This window comes from Rattus norvegicus, chromosome 7 (genome assembly GCF_036323735.1).
Source record: "Rattus norvegicus strain BN/NHsdMcwi chromosome 7, GRCr8, whole genome shotgun sequence".
Classification (NCBI taxonomy): Eukaryota; Metazoa; Chordata; class Mammalia; order Rodentia; family Muridae; genus Rattus; species Rattus norvegicus.
In genome coordinates, this window is record NC_086025.1 from 123,994,735 (window position 1) to 124,015,390 (window position 20,656).

The 20,656-nt window shown below is 42.6% G+C and overlaps 1 protein-coding gene and 1 long non-coding RNA gene across 30 annotated transcripts in view; one reads left to right on the forward strand and one right to left on the reverse strand.

Annotated features, from left to right (window-relative positions):
• Nucleotides 1-20,656, reverse strand: part of Kif21a (kinesin family member 21A) — a 116,516-nt gene that overhangs the window by 52,656 nt on the left and 43,204 nt on the right. For 7 of the 29 annotated variants that reach the window (XM_063263363.1, XM_063263362.1, XM_063263354.1 and 4 more), the window contains exons 2-7: nt 9,051-9,273; nt 8,762-8,944; nt 6,691-6,840; nt 5,812-5,946; nt 5,030-5,197; nt 3,034-3,149 (exon numbers count right to left, since the gene is read on the reverse strand). In XM_063263363.1, coding sequence (XP_063119433.1) covers nt 3,034-3,149; nt 5,030-5,197; nt 5,812-5,946; nt 6,691-6,840; nt 8,762-8,944; nt 9,051-9,273 — 975 coding nt within the window. Of the gene's footprint in view, nt 1-3,033; nt 3,150-5,029; nt 5,198-5,811; nt 5,947-6,690; nt 6,841-8,761; nt 8,945-9,050; nt 9,274-15,567; nt 15,682-20,656 lie in introns of those variants that run through there. The other 22 variants (XM_063263352.1, XM_063263351.1, XM_063263348.1 and 19 more) reach the window with 7 other exon arrangements.
• LOC134479768 (uncharacterized) lies at nt 4,069-7,750 on the forward strand. The gene is made up of 2 exons (XR_010053470.1): nt 4,069-4,658; nt 4,714-7,750. It is a non-coding gene; the product is annotated as an uncharacterized LOC134479768 (long non-coding RNA).

The window sequence follows — 20,656 nt, forward strand, 5'->3', positions numbered from 1 at the left end:
TTCCGAATACGTGACATGGTACCTGGATGCATCTTAGTTATCAAGCGTTCTGCTGTATTGTATAAAATATGCCTAAGCAAACACGATGGACACGATGGGAGAGATCGCTAAATTGAGATAACATATACCTCTCTAGCTATACCCTGATGATGAAAATACGGTAGCCAATTAAAAGGAAGAACTGATAGGATGCTGCCTAGAGAAGACGACAGTCTCAGGTGCGGTCTGCTGCACCATTCTGCAAAGCGCCGACTGCAATCCCATATTACAGACGGTAAGAAGAGAGATTGGGTGTAAGCATGCTTCAAGCCTCTGGAGCATCTGAGCCTCCTGTAAACAATGAGCTCATCTCGCTGTCGGCAGTCCAGACCAGTCCAGACTCATGCAGTGAGTCACAAATGGGGCAATCGGGGGTCAGTTACGGATAGCAGTAGTCAACTGTAAATTGGAAGGCAGGGAGGCTTGCATTTCACAAGTAGTTTGAAAAGCATTAAGATCAGGGCTTATTAAGTAGGAACTAAGAAAGTTGGGAAGTCGAGGAGCTGGCTGTCATTGAGCAAGGAAGGAAAAAATATATCCTGTGTTAAACAAAACTCAAAAGTATATGTCTCAAGAACTAGCTTGCAAGCATCAGAAAATGCTTACTTTTCATAATTCTATTTTAAAGAAGGTATCTTTAACTTAGAAGAAACAATTGGTAATATGGTAATCTATTTCTCTCGGTTATGCAGTATAGCATAGCAGAATATATGTGGAATATATATTATAATTTAGAAATATAATTGGTCTTACTCAGGTTTTATGTTTTTCAGCATTTCCAGAATTTTGAGTGCAAAATTTTTAAATTGCAATATACAGTATTATGACTAGATGCATAATTATACATCTAATATAATTATATATACATATATACATAATAAAAACAGATAAAAGCTGGTTTGTTGAAAACAAACTTTAAATTATGCACACAAATACTGATACTTAAACTTTATCCTATTTTTTCATTTATGTGTGATTTGCTCCATCTACAAAAAGAGGGGAGGACCTATTTTACTTCCCCAAATTTAATCAAAGTACAATGTTTTTGAACTAGGCACTCGATCCTGAAAGTTTAGGCAGAAATAGCGCACTAAGGTTGGAATCAGAGAGGGTCGTCTCCTCTAAGGACAACTCACTCGTCATTAGGATACGGGTAAGGAGCCACTGGCTGAACCTCTACAATCAGGCAAGCTCCCCAGTAAAAACAGCTCCGTATGCTTGCAGAGCAAGCAAGCTTTCAAGGGGATGAACATATTCAAACTATATAAATGTGCAAGGGGCAGAACACACAGCTGGCCTGCTTTGTTTCATAGTTAAAGTTATAGAACTGTAACTTTAAAGAAATAGAGGACTGAGTGAACTTGTACACACCTTTAATCCCAGCTCTTTGGAGGCCGGGCAAGTAGATCTCTATGAGCTCAAGGCCAGCCTGGTCTAACATAGGAATTTCCAGGAAAGCCAGGGCTATACAGATAGACCCTGTCTCAAAAACAAAAAAGGAAAACAAAAGAAAGAAAAGAAGAGGCTGGAGAGATGGCTCAGGGGTTAAGAGCACTGACTGCTCTTCCAGAGGTCCTGAGTTCAAGTCCCAGCAACCACATGGTGGCTCACAACCATCTGTAATGGGATCTGATGCCCTCTTCTGGCCTGCAGGCATACATACAGGCAGAATGCTGCATACATAGTAAATAAATCTTTTTTTAAAAAAAGAAAGGAAGGAAGGAAGGAAGGAAGGAAGGAAGGGAGGGAGGGAGGGACGGAGGGACGGAGGGATGGAGGGAGGGAGGGTAGAAGTAAGAAAATGTTCACTGGACTCAAAAACAATATTTTACTTCGTTATAAAACCTAGAATAATCCTGAAAATCACACAGAAAATACAAAAACCAGGTTTAAAAATATGCCACAACAAAAGCCATATTGCATGCAAACATGCAATACATTCAAAGAGAGATAAGACCATGCCAACATTACATAAAAGGAAGAAATATTTTAAAACGCTGCTGAATTAAACGCAGCTCTTTTTCTGAGGCAAACTGACTTTAAACCTAAATTCAAATTTATTCAAAAGTCTTTTTTTTAAAAATAGCTGTCCGAAAAGAGACTTAATTCCCAGATTGTCCGTTGTGTGCCCTCCACTCAATACACACGACTTTCAGACCACTAAAAGCATAAAAAGGGAAGTTTGTTGAGCATGTTCAACGTGTTGAATTGGGCTATGGATGGATTCAAATGCCAAGAACAAAGTTTCCATTTATACATCCGATGGAGCAGAAAGAGCGGGCTGTGCAGCAGAAGGAAATGTTTAACTATGGAGTCCTACAGTGCCAAGGCTTAGAAGGGAAGACCACAGAAGCCAACAGTTACTCAGCAAACGCCCCGCGTTCCGTTCAACCGACCTTTTCTGAAAACTTTCTCCACGCACAAAACAAGCTCCGATTTTAGACTCTGTGGGAACCGCCAATGATATTTAAACGACTAACTAAGGAGGCTTCACTTATTCTGAACGAAAGTCTCATGGCCTCTCCTGTGTGCCAATCTGAAGCGACACCATTGGAGAACAAACACAACAAACGTGTGTTACTGACTTCCTTCAGAAACTACGTGGTTTTGAATAAATCATCTAACTTCCCCCGAGTTTAGCTCGCTATCACTAAAATATAAATACCAGCACTACCCCCAAAGAATATTATTAGTACTACTTGAAATTATTACATATAAAATGATTTACACATTTTAGGTATCTAGGATGACTGCCACTTCTTCATCCTATTAATTTGCTTTAAAATAAAAGCAGTTCCCCACCCCCACTCCACTACCCCACCCCCACCCCCACCCTGAGCTGAGGACTGAACCCAGGGCCTTGCGCTTGCTAGGCAAGTGCTCTACCGCTGAGCTAAATCCCCAACCCCATAAAAGCGGTTCTTCCGAATCATCTTACAGATACAATTTAAAAATGATACGTAATCAAAACCTAGAACAAGGATGAATACCTACCTGTTCCCCCCAAGGGAATCCTGCAAGAGTCTTGTCAGTTTAGAGTCTCTGTAAGGGACGTGGGTGGCTCTCTTGCTCTTGTCCCCCAAGGCACTGATGACATTTCCAAGAGCCAACTAACAGAGAAAAGGAGAGAGAGGAAAATCGGATGGACAGCCCATAGGAGACAAAATGGAGACAGAATAAAAATTAAGAACCCGTGTTTGGATTTATTCCTATTCGTATTTTCATATACATATAAGCTTAGAAACGTATGTGCTGCTCATAACACTTAAAATCTGAGAGACCTTTCCTGAAAAACAGAAATGTTTAAAGACTGACAAAGTCTGACCACGCCTGGAGCTCAGGTTACGACTTCACGAAACTAACTAATTTGTATTTTAAGTTTTTCTCATTTTAAATCAGACTTTTTAGTAAGTTCCAAGCTCCTGAAAAGTTTCTTGTTATAATACAGATGTTTTATATGATGAAAGCCTACCATAGCCACATGGGATATATGTGTCATTTCCCTGAGCAAGGGTTCACTACACGAGTAAAACTGACCTTAGAAATATAATGAAATTCTATGTGTTCAATATCCAACTGCATAAAAGGTAAACCGTTAAAATTTCTATATCTACTCTTTCTGCCTCTGCTACTGTTTTCCCTGCCATGGATGGGCGGGTTCTCTACGAGGAACACGTTCTCCACACAAGTCAGATCAGCTTTCGGTAGTGAGACAACCAGAAACACAGACTGTCATGGCCAAGTCATCATCCAGCAAAGTGGCATGAGTCATGCTGTATCTTGGCCCCTTTTTTCCAGAATCTACGGAATTAAGTGCTGGCCACACCAAAGTTCCACAGCCTCGACAGGAAGTTGAGCAATGGATTCTGTCCCTTGCTGGACACACGTCCTAATACATCTGAGACAATATTCAAAGTGTAGGACTCAGGCCTGACTACTAGGGAGACTGTCGGTGTGGGCTGTGAGCGGTCAGGGTCTCTCTAACAGCTTCAACTGGGCAATTCCTAACAGAAATGTAATCATGCCAGGAGAAGTGGGCACTAATGAAAAATGAACAAGCAAACAAACAAAAAAACCCTCATGTTTGGAAGTCCCGCTACTGGACAGAGAGAGACGTGACCAGATGCCGCCGTCACAGGGATTTAGCAGTGCTGTTACTTACACGGGAACAAATGTCTAATTTTATAACGAGGAGATCAAAAGAGTCATGCAAAAAGCTTGGTCTAAAACATTTTCCTGCACACAATGAAACCTTCTGCTAACTCCAACCACAATGCGTTTTCCTATCAAAATACCACTAGGTGGCATAGTATTAAAATTAATTCTTAATATAAGTTATTTTTTTAAAAAATGGATAAATCTCTGGACTTTGGACAAAATAAATCAAACTCTGGGATACCAAAAAATAATAATAGAAATAAAAATAAATTGTTAAAAAGCTTTTGAATAGCCGACACAGTCAATAGAACAAGTGTCACTAGATGTCAGCCGAGGAGACCTTATGTCTTGTCCAGTGAAATGCTTAACGTTAAGGGTTTGTTTTGAATATATGTTTTCAAATGTGGGAAGAAGTTTAAAAACACTGTTCCCATACAGAAGCTTTTGCACATACTTTAAAGGTTGGGCAAGCCCTCCGAAAAAAAGAACCAAAAAAAAAAAAAAAAAAAAAAAAAGGTTGGGCAAGCCAAACTAACAGTATGAAAGCCCGTGACGTGGGGCTGGGGTAATAGACCACGTGGTCAGAGGGTCAGTGTATTACTGTTACTCCATCCCTCGAGCCAGTCAAGAAGGGTTTCCTTGAGACATATTATGAATTACGGCAGAGAAAAGAAAGCTGGGCCTGATAACGTATGCCTGTAACTCCAGGACGGCAAAGTCTGAGGCAGGAGAATCGTTGTGAGGCAAGCCTGCACTACATACTTGCACACCAAGCCAACCAAGTTAAACAGAGAGGGACAGCAGGGAGGGCGCGTGTCTCTTGTGGTCTTACAAGCCCGCAGTTGATGGAAATGCCCTCTTTTGCCCTCTCGCCTGTAGCTCCGGTTCTCTTCAACCTTTCCGATCCTGCCAGGTCAACGAAGTGAAACTTCGCGGTCAGCGTTTCAAACTCATTCATCTGCGGGGATTCGGACACCATCTTATTATCGGTTACGTTCTCCTGTGACGGCGGGAGATAATCAAAAATGCCTCCTTAGCGCGACATCAAACACACCGTCACCTTGTCCCCACCCGCTCCCTTTCTCAGCTGGAGAAGCATTCGAGTAGCCAGGAAAACATAAATGGCAACGTCGGAGAAAAAGTTGGGAAGGCAAAATCCAGCCGCACAGAAAGGAGGGCTCTGCTGATAAAGGGAAATATACCAACAGCCCTCACCACACAGAGCCAAAGGACGGCACCTCCCCTTTGTCATAACAAACAGATACTCGGTATTTCTGTTTGTTCCCCCAAAGTCTTACACAATTGGCCAGTTATAGATAGATAGATAGATAGATAGATAGATAGATAGATAGATAGATAGATAGATACATGGATACATAGATACATAGATACATAGATAGATACATAGATAGATACATAGATACATAGATAGATACATAGATAGATACATAGATAGATACATAGATAGATACATAGATACATAGATAGATAGGAAGGAAACTAAGAGAAAGAAAAATAAATAAAAATAAAATTGGACCAAACGCCTCTCCAAAGATGGGGAGGATTCAAGGATCTAAAGGCTGAAAGGCTAAGAAACAAGGAAACGGAACTCACAGCGTCTGTTTGGGGACACACCCTGGTTTGACACACGTGAATGGTAAAAATGGCATGGGAGCGCGAGCTCTGCACATTCATCTGGGTACTCGCCGTGGTGCGCGAGAGAGCGCCCAGCTTCAGACACTGCATCATCTGCAACGGGGAAGAAAGGCTTCACTGGACGACACTCACACAGGCCCCCGCCAACCTTCTGTCTGAGCTGACGGCTAAAACCCTCTGTGCTGAACGACATAATGGAAGACCTCTCATCCTGTCGGTTTTTTTTGTTACAGGCGCATTTGAGCCGAACTTCCCGGCATAATGGCGCATTCTTCTTTGACTGGGGGAAAACACTAAGTTCCATTGTCCGTCCTATGCTGACATCTGCGGCTTCCATTCCAAACTGTTACAGTAGAACGCTTAGGGTAGGGACAACCCCACAATAATCTGGATTAGTTAGGCTACCCTGTTTAAGCTTTCTCTTCTCATTTTTTTTTTAGATTTTTTTTCTCAAATGTTTCCCTATAAAAGCCAAGATGCGACCCTGTTAGCATCCGCATCACATTAAGTTTGTGTTGGCGTTAATTCATGTCAGCATGTAGACATCCGCCATGGTGCGCGTGTAGGATCAGAAAGCAACATTTGGAAGTTTGGGGATTGGTTTTCCTTCCATCATGTGAATTCTAAAAAAATGGAAGACTGGGCACCAGGTACCTTACACAACCATCTTGCTAGGACTCCCACGCTTTTATAATGGTGTTCTTCTATAAAGGCAGACGAGATTTTTAAATCCGTCGCCCTGAAGGAAAGCCATCCTATGTATTTAATCTTGAGGGTACTATCAGTAATGACAGTTTCGAAAGCCACCTATACTTTATATTTTAACGGCGCAGTCACCTCTGGTTCTGTATTCACAGTGCGTGTTGTGACTCCCACAGTATAAATCCCGCCAGTCGAATCTTCGTGAATTCTTATATTTGACTTTTTATTTTTTGCATCAATATCCCGGGTGGTGTCAAACAAGTCAAGGACCTCTTCATTATAGAGCTGAGGGGAAGACACATTAAACGGTTAACGCTATCGAAGGGGTTGTGCACAGCATCTTCAATATGCTCAACAGCCTCAGAATGACAGCTCTCCCTTCAGACTGCTATAAGTTACCGTATCATCATAAATCTATGAATACTGAAGTGAATGTCAGATTTAGCTACAAGAATAAAGAGGAAGTGACTTCATCATGACAAATAACCCAGGCACAAAAGCTAAGATGACCTACGACCACTTCACGAGACAGAAGCAAAGGCAAATTAGCAAACGTGGACCAGTATGTCTTAGATGCAGGCAGAGCCAAAGGTTAGGGCAGAGGAACTTTCTATCCTAGCAGGAGGTTAGGGGTGGGGTATTCGGTGTGGGGTCTCACTAGAGGTAGCCCCGGCTGCCTGAGACTCTCTGTAGATCAGGCTGTCCTTGGAGGGTGGGGTGTGTCACTGAGTAGCCCTGGGCTGGCCTAGGACTCCCTAAGAAGACCAGGCTGTCCTTGAACTCACTGAGGCCCCTACTTCAGATGCTGGGATTAAAGAAATGACTCACCACACCCAACTGAAAGGTCAGAGATGTTAAGAATTTTAAAAGTTTTACGATTTCACCGCAAGACTGTATTTCTATTTCCTTATACTTATCCCGTTCAGTGTGTTTCCACTTACTAATTCCTTTCTCATTCATTAATGTAAAAAAAGATAGGTTTTATTGGGACATTTCACACACACACACACACACACACACACACACACACACACAATGTAGTTCAGGTAAATATTCACCTGCTTTTTCCTTCCCTAGTTCCTTCCTCTCTTCCTCTACCCTTTTTATTTCTTTTGGTTTTTGGTTTTTGTTGTTTTTTATTTGTTGGGCTTTTTTGTTTGTTTGTTTGTTTTTTGTTTAACAAATACAAAAGAACCTCTGATATCCTATCTTTGTGAGTCTGGCTTACTCCACATAACTAGATGATTTCCAGTTCCCCCCATCTTCTTGCAAGTTACCTAATTTCACTCTTAAGGCTGGCTAGGGCTCCACTCTGTGTGTAGGCACACGCGCGTGTGTGACTTTCATATCTTCTTTATGCATTCATCTGTCAGTGGGCGCCCAGGCTGATCCCATCACTTGGTAACTGTGAATATGCTAGTTGCGATTCCAGCTGGCAAATGCAATGATAACTCTATCCTCAGATGTTTACTTCCGTTTTGCCTTTTACTATATGCGTGTATCTATTTATGTGTATGTGTGGGGCATGCACGCATGCCATGGTACATGTGTAGAGAGTTTGGTTCTCTCCTTCCACCAGATGGGTCTCAGGGTTGGAACTCGGGTCCTCAGGCTTGACAGCAAGCGTCCTCACCCACCAAGACACCCATTTTCCCTATCTTTCATTTCTAAAAGATTTTCCTTGGCATAGGTAAAGTCAACCCAATTCCGAATTACAATGCAGCAGTCCATCTAACTACAGCACTACTCAAGGGCCCACATTTTCTTCCATTGGCAGAGCTCCCTACCAGACTAGCTATCGTAAACTCATCCTGACCTAATAATCTTTGCACAGACACCATCAGCCTCTGAGGCCACGTCTCGGCTTGTCCCCTCCCTTTTGATAAGACTTTCTTAATTCCTAGTACTTTATAACCCTATCCAAATTACCCACAATAGTTTATCGCTTGTTAAGGAAAGGTTCTGAAATAAACAATGTTAATTGTACTTTAATCTATAGATACTGTCAAGCATTTACAGTGTACATGTCAACATTATTTTGCACCCAAGAGTAAGGTATATGTATTACCTATTAACTAATGCTAATTTACTAAAACAACGTTGACTGACTATTGTATGCAAAGGACTATACCGAAGCCCAGCTTTATCCCATTACGAGGATCTGCTGTTACGGGTGGAATCGAAAGGAAATTGACGAGTCCACTACCTCTAGGAACTGAGCGTTCACTTTGAATTCAGGAGGGGGGACCCCGTTTTTAATCGCTGAGGTCTTTTTCTCTTCAATACTCTTGAAAAGGTGTTTAACAGCGCGAGAGATGATGCCTTGCTCTTCCTCCATGATGTTGACGTCAAATCCGGTTCCCATCGTGTACGTCTTCCCTGCTCCGGTCTGAACAAAAGAACAAGAGAATGGCAGACAGTTCATATTACCAAGGCCGCAAGACATGACAATGGAAACTGAATTGTAATTCCCATGAAAACAACAAGGCATTTACTTGTCCATACGCAAACACCGTAGCATTGTATCCTTCGAAACAGCCTTCGATGAGTTTTTCAATGCACTGAGTGTAGATCTGCTCCTGCTGGGAATCGATGTCGAACACATAATCAAAAGTAAAGGCCTTATCTTTCCCTAGGAAGACCTGAGGCTCCCCTGGTGTGACTGACGTGCAGATATGGCAGCCTTCAATCTTTTCTTTGGCAAGCTGTGGTCTGATTCTGTGAAGAAGAGTCCAAAAAGAGATGATAGATTATTATACTCAGAAAAGAAGGAAGAGTCATCAGAAAAGAAATAATTAGAAAAGAATTTAAGGACTCTCCTACCCTGAATTAACTTCAGTAAATGAAATGACTTGACTAACAAACCCAATGGGTTACTTAGTAATCCTCAAAATAATTTTAAGAGGAACAAGAGTATAAAGTTCCTCTTAAAATTAAATCTTTATCGGGTACATACGTTTCAACAGCTGTAAGGAATGGACAGTCAAATAAACTCTGCCACTCAGTCGCTATTGTCCTCTGACTCTCTAACATTTACCATAAAAATGAAATATTTTTTAGTATGGAATGTAGAGTTTATTAGAGTAAAGTACACCATCTAAAAATGAAACATTACAGATGACATTTAAACCCTGGTACCCTGAGACATCTGACTCACATTCTCCAACTTCTCACCAGCAGTTTCTGAACACATTTGACGGTGACTTACGATACCGTAACATGTTTAAGTAGATTTCCACAATACACGCATATACCGGTAATCATTTGCTAATGATACTCACGCATATGACAACTTTACTGTGTGGGCAGGGACTAAAACGCATCAGGAGCAAGAGTGTTCCAAGCCAAACTAACAACAGAGACAAAGAGAAGTTCCAATATTTTCTCTCTAAAGCAAAGGCCAGGGAAATCAGACGGACTTGTCCTCCTTCCCACGGAAGATCATGGCATGTACCCATCCCACCCATCCAGAGGCCAGGACTTCCCTCTTCTGAATCCTGTTGGTATGTTCAAAGCTTGTCCTCGAAGAAGGAAAGTGAGTATGGTGATACGTTCGTAACAGAGCAAACTAGACTGTAGGCATTCTATTTACTCTACAGACACAACATCCAGGGCTGAAGCACCAGTGCTCGATGGTGTCTTAACAGATCCCTGCTGGCCATGGAGAAACACAAGCAGTTTAACACAGAAAAACACGACAACCACACGACAAACACGAAATACGTAAGAATAAAGGCAGAAAAAGTATCACGATTTTAAAGGCATTAGTGCCACATCCCTGTTCCATGAGATCAAAAGTCAAACTCAAAACCAGTGAGGTAGAATAAGTCCGTCTGTATTTATTAAGAGTAACTCAAGCACAAGTCCAGATGTGATGCAAAGACAGGAGGGTAGACAGGATAATACTGAGGTAGGCACAAATTCCACTTACTTATGCAATGCTATTTCTTTCCTGTGGTGTTGTTCTTCTTTGCTAGCGTTTCCAATAACCTTTGCTTTAAAGAAAGAGAGCAGCCACCAAGGAATCTCTCAGGCACGAGGGAAAGAGCCATGGCATGCCCATCGAGAAGCTCGGGCTACAGTTCTCTCACTGTAGCGCACCAATGTCCTCACTGTGCAGGGGAACCATAATTCCCATAATTCTAGATCTAGCACTGTTTTCCTGTAGGACACTACTCTATGGGAAGACAAAGATGGATGGAGAGATAGCTCTCCAGTGAGAACACTCCTGCTCTTGCAGAGGACTGGAGTTTGGTCCCAGGGCCCACAACATGTAGCTCTTAACTGTACATAACTATGGCTACAGGGATCTAACATCTTCTCTGACTGACTTCTGTGCACATATGTACACACACCGGGGCAGGGGGGGGTTGAAAAAGAAAAGGCAAGGGGTTAATATGCAACAATGGAAAAGCTCCTTACAAGAAGCTATGATTAGAAACCATAAAACAGCCAATGAACTTAAATTTGAAATGATTTATGCATGCATTTATATAGACGTATATGGATCCTAAAACTAAATGAAGGACCATGGGGCAGAAGAAGGGATCTTAAGGACGATAAAAAAAAAAGCAGTAGGTGAGAGTAATGGGGTGAAAAGAAACTGCTTAGGAAGGGCACGGACGGACGTGGGAGAGGGTAGTTGGGGAGAGGAATGAACGAGAATAAAAAGTCTAACAACACACGGCAAAGATGCCGCAGCAAAGCCTATCGCTGCAGGCCAAACTTAAAAGGACAATTTAAAAAGTAATACATTAGTAAAACAGCCATGGTAACAGCACCTTCGACCCTCTTTTTCTGTGTGTTCTCGTTAAGCAATGTTCGCCAAAATTAAGATTCTCTTGTTTCCGAACAGCTCCTGTCCTGCTCCGCCTCACTTGGTTGTGAGAAGGAAGCCGTATCAAACTCCAGCTGTCTTTGGGAGAATGGCTGCTCATCGTTGGGAAGACGGAAACAGTCCAGTCAGCAGCACCTCAAGAGAATATCAGTTCCACTCTCTTCTGCATTCTGCCCATAATCTAGCTCAGGAGACAGTAATAATTCCTGAGATGCTCTTCAGTCCACCACGGTTTTTCTCACCCTTCACATCCCCCTAATGAAGGCCCTTGCTATCTCTTACTCCTCTCAAAGCTTCCACCCAATCCTGTCCCCAGAAGTCTGTTCTGCACAACGCGCATCGGTTGTGGGGTCAACAAACTCCACCCGTGTCATTCTCTGCTTCATCTCGCTACTCCCTGCATTTAAAGAGGATTTCTATTGGCGAGGAAAGTGGTGAGGGTTTCTCGCCCATTCACAAACAAGCTGCACTCTTTTTGCTCTTGGGCCTTCAAATACATGTCCCCTTTCTCAGACGCCCCCCACTTCTATTCAAGACTCCCTTACCAAATTGGACACCTCAGTTCCAATCTCTATCCAGATAGCAGCAAATCTGGATGCTCCTCTGGCCTCTTTGCCCTCCAGCACAAAATCGTATGTGAGCTCGGTATGCTCTCTCTCCCCGAGAGGCCACCTCATTAACTCCAGGCCCCTGCTCTCTACCAGCTTTAGGACGGCCAGGCCACTCCAAGAACATAATAAATCCGTTGTGGTAGAACACAATCTAATCATAAGAGTGAGCACTGTGGGGATTGGGGATTTAGCTCAGTGGTAGAGCACTTGCCTAGCAAGCGCAAGGCCCTGGGTTCAGTCCCCAGCTCCGAAAAAAAGAAAAAAAAAAAAAAAAAAGAGAGAGTGAGCATTGTGCTCTTCTCTGAAACCAGTTACTCGATCTTGAGTAAATTATTATGCCCATAAGCTGACTGACTGGACTGTTCACTTTCCATTTGTGGTGTTTCAACACAACTGAGAAAAATTAGGGGCCATTTGAATTGCAGATCTGTCAGTCCATTTTAGAATCCCATTGTCATTCTGTCTTTACACTGACCTCCTAACCTATGCTCACCTGATGACTACTCTTGCTAATCGAAGGGAGGATCTGCTTAAAATACAGATGGTGCCCAGGTCCATTCATTCGCATGGGCAGAGAGGAAAACATGGTTTTAGCTGTCAACAAGACAAGCTGAGCCCTTTTTCTACCAGACACGGGCAAGGCCTCCCACGACGCAGAAAAGTGGGGACTTTCCTCAAAAGTTCCCTGCCCCATTCAGAGTCTGCCCCACATGTGGCCCATACATATACAGCCACCCAGTTAGATAAGATGGATGAAGTAAAGAAGTGCAGGCCGACAGGAACCGGATGTAGATCGCTCCTGAGAGACACAGCCAGAATACAGCAAATACAGAGGCGAATGCCAGCAGCAAACCACTGAACTGAGAATAGGACCCCCATTGAAGGAATCAGAGAAAGAACTGGAAGAGCTTGAAGGGGCTCGAGACCCCATATGTACAACAATGCCAAGCAACCAGAGCTTCCAGGGACTAAGCCACTACCTAAAGACTATACATGGACTGACCCTGGACTCTGACCTCATAGGTAGCAATGAATATCCTAGTAAGAGCACCAGTGGAAGGGGAAGCCCTTGGTCCTGCTAAGACTGAACCCCCAGTGAATGTGATTGTTGGGGGGAGGGCGGCAATGGGGGGGAGGATAGGGAGGGGAACACCCAGAAAGAAGGGGATGGGGAGGGGTTAGGGGGATGTTGGCCTGGAAACCAACCGGGAAAGGGAATAACATTCGAAATGTAAATAAGGAATACTCAAGTTAATAAAAAAATTTTAAAAAAATTTTTTAAATTTAAAAAAAAAAGGTTCCCTGCGAAATTTTCTCTCAATCCTCCTTCAAAAATTAGCCTTTTAAGCTGGCCAAATCCCTAATCACATCTGAGTGAAAATTTTCTCGCTTTAAGTTCAAGCCCAGCTCACTGCTTCTAATGAAAAGAGCTCCACGTTTGTGTAGCTACAACCGCAATACTGAAAGAATCTGAAATCAGACAAGAAAAGAAACAATGTCTCCCCTTACCAAAAACTAAGAAACAAAAGAGAAAGAATCTTGAGATTTGCCACTGCATATTTTCAAACTCTATTTCTTAGTAGTTTTATGCACAGTATCACATCATGAAATGTACGTATCTAACCCTGACAATGAACTGTACATTTTGCAATATAAGCATTTTGGCTAAAACTTTTCAAAAATCCTTCCAGGTTTTTAAAATGTATAATCATACAAGTCGATACAGTTCAAGTAGCTTCCTAAAGGGAGACCTGCGTAAAACAAATGGCCTAACTCTTTAGAATGAAATATTCTAATACTGTCCATCAAGATTATATTGGTAAACTATATATAACATATAAATAATTATAGATTACTTATCTATAATTATATCTATACATCTAAACTATTACAAATACATAATTACACATATAATTATGCTACCTCTGTAATTATGAAGTCCTAAACACTATAATTTGTTGTAACTGGGTTGAAGAGAACCACAACACAAGCTTTTTGAATTTCAAGGTAAAGAAAAGAGAACAGATGCAGCCCTCACCTCACGTCTGAACCTTCCCCTTCCTGCGCTTACAGGAAACCCAGTATTCTGACAGAATGTAGGTCGTCAGAATTCCTGGAAAACTTTTTCTAGGCCACATGTAGTGGCACGTGGGAGACAGGAGCTGGACGATCTCTGTGAGTTCCAGTCCACCCTGATCTTCAGAGCATGTTCCTGGACACCCAGGAATGCACTGCAAGAGCCTGTCTCATGGGTGGATGGATGGATGGATGGATGGATGGATGGATGGATGGATGGACGGACGGACAGACAGACAGATAGGGGTGGGTGGATATATAGACAGATGGAAAAGAATAAAATGTAATTTGACGCATATGGATGGGTGAGTGGGTGGGTGGATGGACAGACAACTAGATGGAAAAGAATACAATGTAATTTGATCCATAACCTCCTGTTTTCCTAACCTCTGCTGTGAGCATCCTTGTTTTCTGAATTGCAACAACTTGATTCACATCAAGTCACTGTGATATTCTTTAGGCTTCCGTGAGGGCTCAGCTATGTGCTTCCCTGAACTACGGACCTGGAACATGGATCCCCTCTGTATCTGCCAACCATTCATAGAATGTCATCATCTCACAGACTTTGACACTCTTTACCCTTCCTTGAGCTGAATTATTTACCCCTCCGGACACCTGTTCATGATTTTCATATAGTAGACATCCAACTGAATTTCTGTCTCTCCACTAGCGACTCTCTACAGATAGAGAATACATCTTACAAATGACAAAAAAGGGAATAATTGCACAAGTGTTTCCTCACAGACTCTGATAAACTACACCAGCTCGAAAGTTTGGCCCCAATGCTGTGCACTGCTCCTGCTTAGGTAATAGAAACTCATTCTTAAACACTGTTTGGGGCTGGAGAGATAACTCCATGGTAAGGGCACTGACTGCTCTTCCAGAGGTCCTGAGTTCAAAGCCCAGCAACCACATGGTGGCTCACAACCATCTGTAATGAGATATGATGCCCTGTTCTCTGTTCTGGTGTATCTGAAGACAGCTACAGTGTACTTACATATAATAAATAAAACTTTTAAAAAAACACTATTCAATGACACTCTAATGATCTCTTATTTGCTATAAGCTATAGGATGAAGAGCTTAGCTTGGTATTTTTAAGGTTCACTATGGGTTCAAGTCACATTTTAACTAATGAAGAAAACAAAGCAAAGGTTTTCTATGTCAGCCTTTTAAAAGAAGCAATAAACTCCCTTTTCCTGCTACACACCACACCCATTATTAGTTGAATGCCTTTCGTCTTCTTCCTCATTCCTATCGAGAACTCCAGCACGAGATAACCAGCCCATATTCTGGTGGCCACTGGGGAAATGACTATGACTCTAGTGGTGCCATCCGAAAGTCCCAGGGCATTCCGAGAACGAATCTGGCAACTTTGTCAAAATCCTGCCTTGCCTCCCATTTTTTGCCTTCACAATAGCCAAACTATTTTTTATATCTGAATATATTAAATAAGCTAAGAGATCAAATCTTGTTTTCAGCACACAACCTTAAAAGAGAGCATCTTCCATCAGACAAAGGTTGCCTTTTGCTTTTGCTTCCCATCTGAGCAGTGAATCCCCAAGCCTTCTTACGACGACATTTCTCCTGACTGCGTGCACAGCATCCACACAATGGGTGCCTCTGCGCTGCATCTAGTAGGTCAGGAGGGAATGAGAAGCCATCTTAAAATATGCACATCGCAGAACTGAAGGTCCTGTGAGGGATAAAAGGTCTTAGGCTCCAACTGGAGTACTGTATCTCTGCCACTACTCATGAAATGGTAAAAGGCGAGCTTGCCATCTTGTGATCAGATATCAAATATCAAACTCCTCATAGGTCTTCACCCACACTAGCCCCAACTCTGGGTAAGTTACTCTCTCCGCCTCAATTCCTTCACCCCTGAAACATCTCTAAGATATCACTGCCAAACCCACACTGCGGCATCTTGAACAGATGAGACACCATGTGGCAATGGAAGCCTGGGTGTGTATAAATTGCTGGTACTATTACTACAAGGTCATTTGAATATCCCCTAAACCAGTTTCCTCTCCAGTCAGCATGATATCGCAAATGACTCCAGGTCTCCCACGAACTTTGTAATATTTACTTTTTGTCTCCTTTAACTTCCGCTTTAATTTTCTTTTTTAAGCACACTTTGAAAAGCCTGAGTTTTTTCCCCTAAGCATATATAAATTCAGCGCTGAACATTACCTATGGATACAGGCACACAACTGTGTCTAGACATAATGCCAAAGACAATCAAGTGGAGTGTTTCACCCCTTCATCTGCAAAGAACAGGCACCATTCCAATTTTTTTTCACAGTAATGAAGAGAGTAACCAAGCTCTCTTCACACTGTCCTTCACCTCAGTGTGGGATACACCAAGAACTTTTTTGTGTGGACTTGTGTGTGTCTATATGTATGTCTACCGCATGTGTGCGGGTGCCTGCAAAGTCCAGGAGAGATTGTCAGATCCCCTGGAGCTGGAATTATGAGAGGTTGCAAGCCACCTCCTGTGGCTTCTGGGAGCTGAACTCGGGTGCTCTACAAGAGCATCAAGTTCTCTACACCCTGAGTCACAGATCCAGCTCCATTGGGAACTTGACGGCATTCTGTTAATTCACTGGCAATTTCAGACACGTCTCTAGTGAACGTGGTCATTTTCACACACATCCCCACTCCCTCTCCCACTGAAACCATTCTTCACAACCAGTTCCCCCCTATTTTCAAACACTGTGTGTGTGTGTGTGTGTGTGTGTGTGTGTGTGTGTGTGTGTGTGTGTGTGTGTGTGTGTGTGTGTAACAGAGAGAGGAAGGTGTTGCTGAAAACAGAACCCAGGGCCTCTTGTATGTCAGGCAAGAACGCCCTGAAATTGAACTACATCTTTACAAAATGGGGATTTTCTCATGTTGTTGTTATAATTGTTTGTATCTCCGTCACCAATAAGAGAACTTCATTCAGAAACGGAACTCCCTACGTAACTAGTTTGGTTTAGAGGGAACTGTAATTATGATGGTAAGTTATTATGGTAAAGTAAATTCTTAATCTGAATTGTGTGAACTAGATGCTAAAGACTGGAATGCTAGTGACTGTAGGTACTGCAGAGATATATAATGCCCTGATGCTGGAATTTATAGCAAACCATTGTGTGCGCAAGAACCCATATGTCCTGTCAAAACTAGACCAGTAGCACTAATGTTAACCCAAGTACAAGGACACAGACAACCAAACCCATATTTTCAAAGGCGTGAAAACAGTGCTCTTCGAACTTTTACACTATAGCTCTCCCACTTCCAAGGGATAAATAAGCTTTGCTTTTGCTAACTGACCGGTTAAGATGTTTCCAAGAAGGAAGAGAGCCACCACCCTTCTTTCTACACTTGGCCACTGTTGACTTCCTTACCAGGTCAGTAAAAAGCACTGCCGTCCCTGATCCGGTTCTGTGGGCACTGGGAACTTCCTGTGGCGTGCACGCCTTGGCTAACTCTGTTTCGCTGTGTTCTGTTGCTTGAGGGATGCTGATCTCATCCCGTGCCGCAGTGGTAGTTTTCTAGTTCACCCAATGACCTGACCCGATTCCCACTCTCCGAGGCCCTTTTGCTCACACCTATCTGTAACCTGCTCTTCTGGTACCTCCTAGATTGACACTGCTGCTCTTCCTAGTAAACTGTCACCAGCAGATCCTTGGCACCGAGCCTTTGTCCTCCTTAGCTCTACTGCTGTGCTCAGTGATCTTCCTCATAGCTGCCACTTACTGGTTCTCCATTGGAGTCTTAAGGTGAATTACGTTTTACTTATTTTTAATTTTCTAAAAGTTAGAGCAGCTATCATTTTGTCATGATATCAAGCCACTGAGGTTTCTGGTCCACCTTTTAACCCTTCTCTAGTCCACTCCAGTAAACAGATGCCACATCAAGGTAGCCTCTATCCCATCTTAACCATCTACTTTCTGTTCTCGACATTCCCAGCACACCATAGGAACTGTAAGACCCCCTTTTCCTCATGCTTTCTAAGGGATAAGACACTGCATGAATACTAAAGCCAGCAGTGCAGCGCCAGCCCTGGGGATGTAAAAGCAGGAGGATTCAGAGCTCAAGGTCAGTTTTAGCTACAAAGTAGCAAGGAGAAGGCCAACCCACGGCATAGAAAACTATCTAAAATACAATAAGATACAACTTAGCCCGTTATAATTATGCATGGAATTTCCTAAATCATTTTGCAAAATTATAAATGAAACTATACATGCTTTTGGAAAGTAAGAGAGTATCGTATTCTATACTGCCTACTAATACTATCCTCTTATTAGATTATTCCTTTACGAGAAAAACAGATACGACTCTATAAAAATAACAGATCAAAAACCAAAGAATACATGTAGCTTCACAAACAATGGAAGATTCACCCCAAAGCTTCCAGAAAGAATACAGCCCTGCCCAACCACTTTAGGATTTTTGAGCTCTAGGAAAAGAATCTCCGTGCTCCTTAAAGCCTTGTGACAATTCGTTACAATGGCAAGGGAAACTAATTCTTGACCTCCAGCTTCCTTTGAACAGGTAGTGAGTGCCTCCAACTGTAAGGCACAGTGAACAACCATCTTATAATCCACTGTTCAAACTAGGTCAATTGTGAAGGAAACGAGGGCCCAGCTAGCAATCATTCCAAGGGAGCCGTGGGAAATAGAACCATCTGAGGTACAGAACTCATGGGGCACTAACAGCAGGTGATCCTGTACGACCGTGGAGCTGCATACCTCAGTCAAAAGGACAAGGAAGTGTATCGATAATCAGCACACCAAAAACAGGTTGAAGCCACGGAGGGAGTGTCAGCTACTGGCAACAGATAAGAATGGTACCAGTTCTCAGGCCTGGCCCCATGATGGAATGGCCCGGTAAGTTCAACGTGTTTACTTTGTTCTCAGCAAACGCTAATGCAGATTCCCACGTCCCACCCAAACATGTTAAATCAGAATTTCCAGAGGTGGGACCCAGACTCTACATTGCGAGTAGGCTCTCTGAGTGACTCCAACACATTGTTAGGCCAGGGCCAAACTTTCTGAAGCAGTGAGGAGCAGCGACGCTTGGGGGAGACCTTAACCCCATCTGCTAGGGTCCCCTGGCCACACCCCCAAAACAATACCACTTCTTCCACCATATTTTTCCTACTAAATACAATCTTAGTGGGGCTGAAGAGACGGCTGGCTCGGCAGTTAAAGAGCACTGACTACTCTTGAGGAGTCCCAGGTTCAGTTCTAAGTACCCACATGGCGGGATGTAACGCTCTCTCTTCTGACCTCTGAGGGCACTGCACCTACCTGCTACAGAAACCTACATGCAAGCAAGGCATTCATATGCATAAAATAAAAACGAATCGTTATGGCTGGAGAGATGGCTCAGCGGTTAAGAGCACCTGAGTGCTCTTCCAGAGGTCCTGAGTTCAATTCCCAGCAACCACATGGTGGCTCCCAACCATCTATAATGGGATCGGATGCCCTCTACTGGTATGTCTGAAGACAGAGACAGTGTACTCACCTACATAACACAAATAAATAAATATAAAAAACAAAACAAAAAAAACCCCGAATCTTGAAATCTTATTACTCTGGTCCAATATGTCTCAAGCAACAAGATGATGGCTCCTGAGGAATCTACTCAACGTTATCCTCCAGCCTCCACCCACACATGCTCTTATACCCAGGAACAAACACACAGCACATTACACACACACACATACACACCACACACACACACACACACACACACACACACACACACACACACACACCAAACAGACATAACTGGATTGTTACTAAACCTTAGATCATATCTGAACGCTCCTTTTCCATAACATAGCACTGTATATTTAATTATTTTAAAGATATGTTACTATGTTACTAAAAAAATTTCTTAAGAGGTACAGTATACTAGTCATAATTATTAAATTGTTCTCTTATGCTGCACTAAGTAAGACAAAATTAAATTATTTTTATACTGCACTGAATTCACTATGAAAATAACTCTGCATCTTCAGCTACCCTGCTTGCTAAGTGTAATGAGGCAGACCTGGCCTGAAGAATATCAATAAGACACAAGGAACAAGTCAACTTTTGTTAAATAATAATAATTTTTCAATCTCCTACACAATTAGAATACTGTATTTTTAAAGTCATGCACAGACCACACAGGAGCATGTGAAATAAAATTTCCTTTCAATAAAATCAAGTTTTCAATAGCTAAGATGCAGTTGCTTTGTTTTTCAGAGTGCTTGTCACTTAGAAGGTCAGACGAATGCCATGCATGGAACTTGACAGTAGCTCATGAAGCCTGTGACAGAAAGCTGCGAACAGCAGTCCCTGTGACTCCTGCCTATTTAATCTCCCCGTTAACTTTAAAACACCCACTACGGTTGACATGTAGTCAGAATTGAAAGTGGAAGAACGGGAGCAACTCGGCTTTCCCCGGGACATTTTACCTCCTGAATGTTCGAAAGAAACACTTAAAGAGAACAAAGTATCTTTGGTAAATGAACTGGATCTTCTTTCTGCATTGAAGTTCCCGGGATCCTGCTGTCCATTAGCTCAGGCAGTAAAGGTAAGACC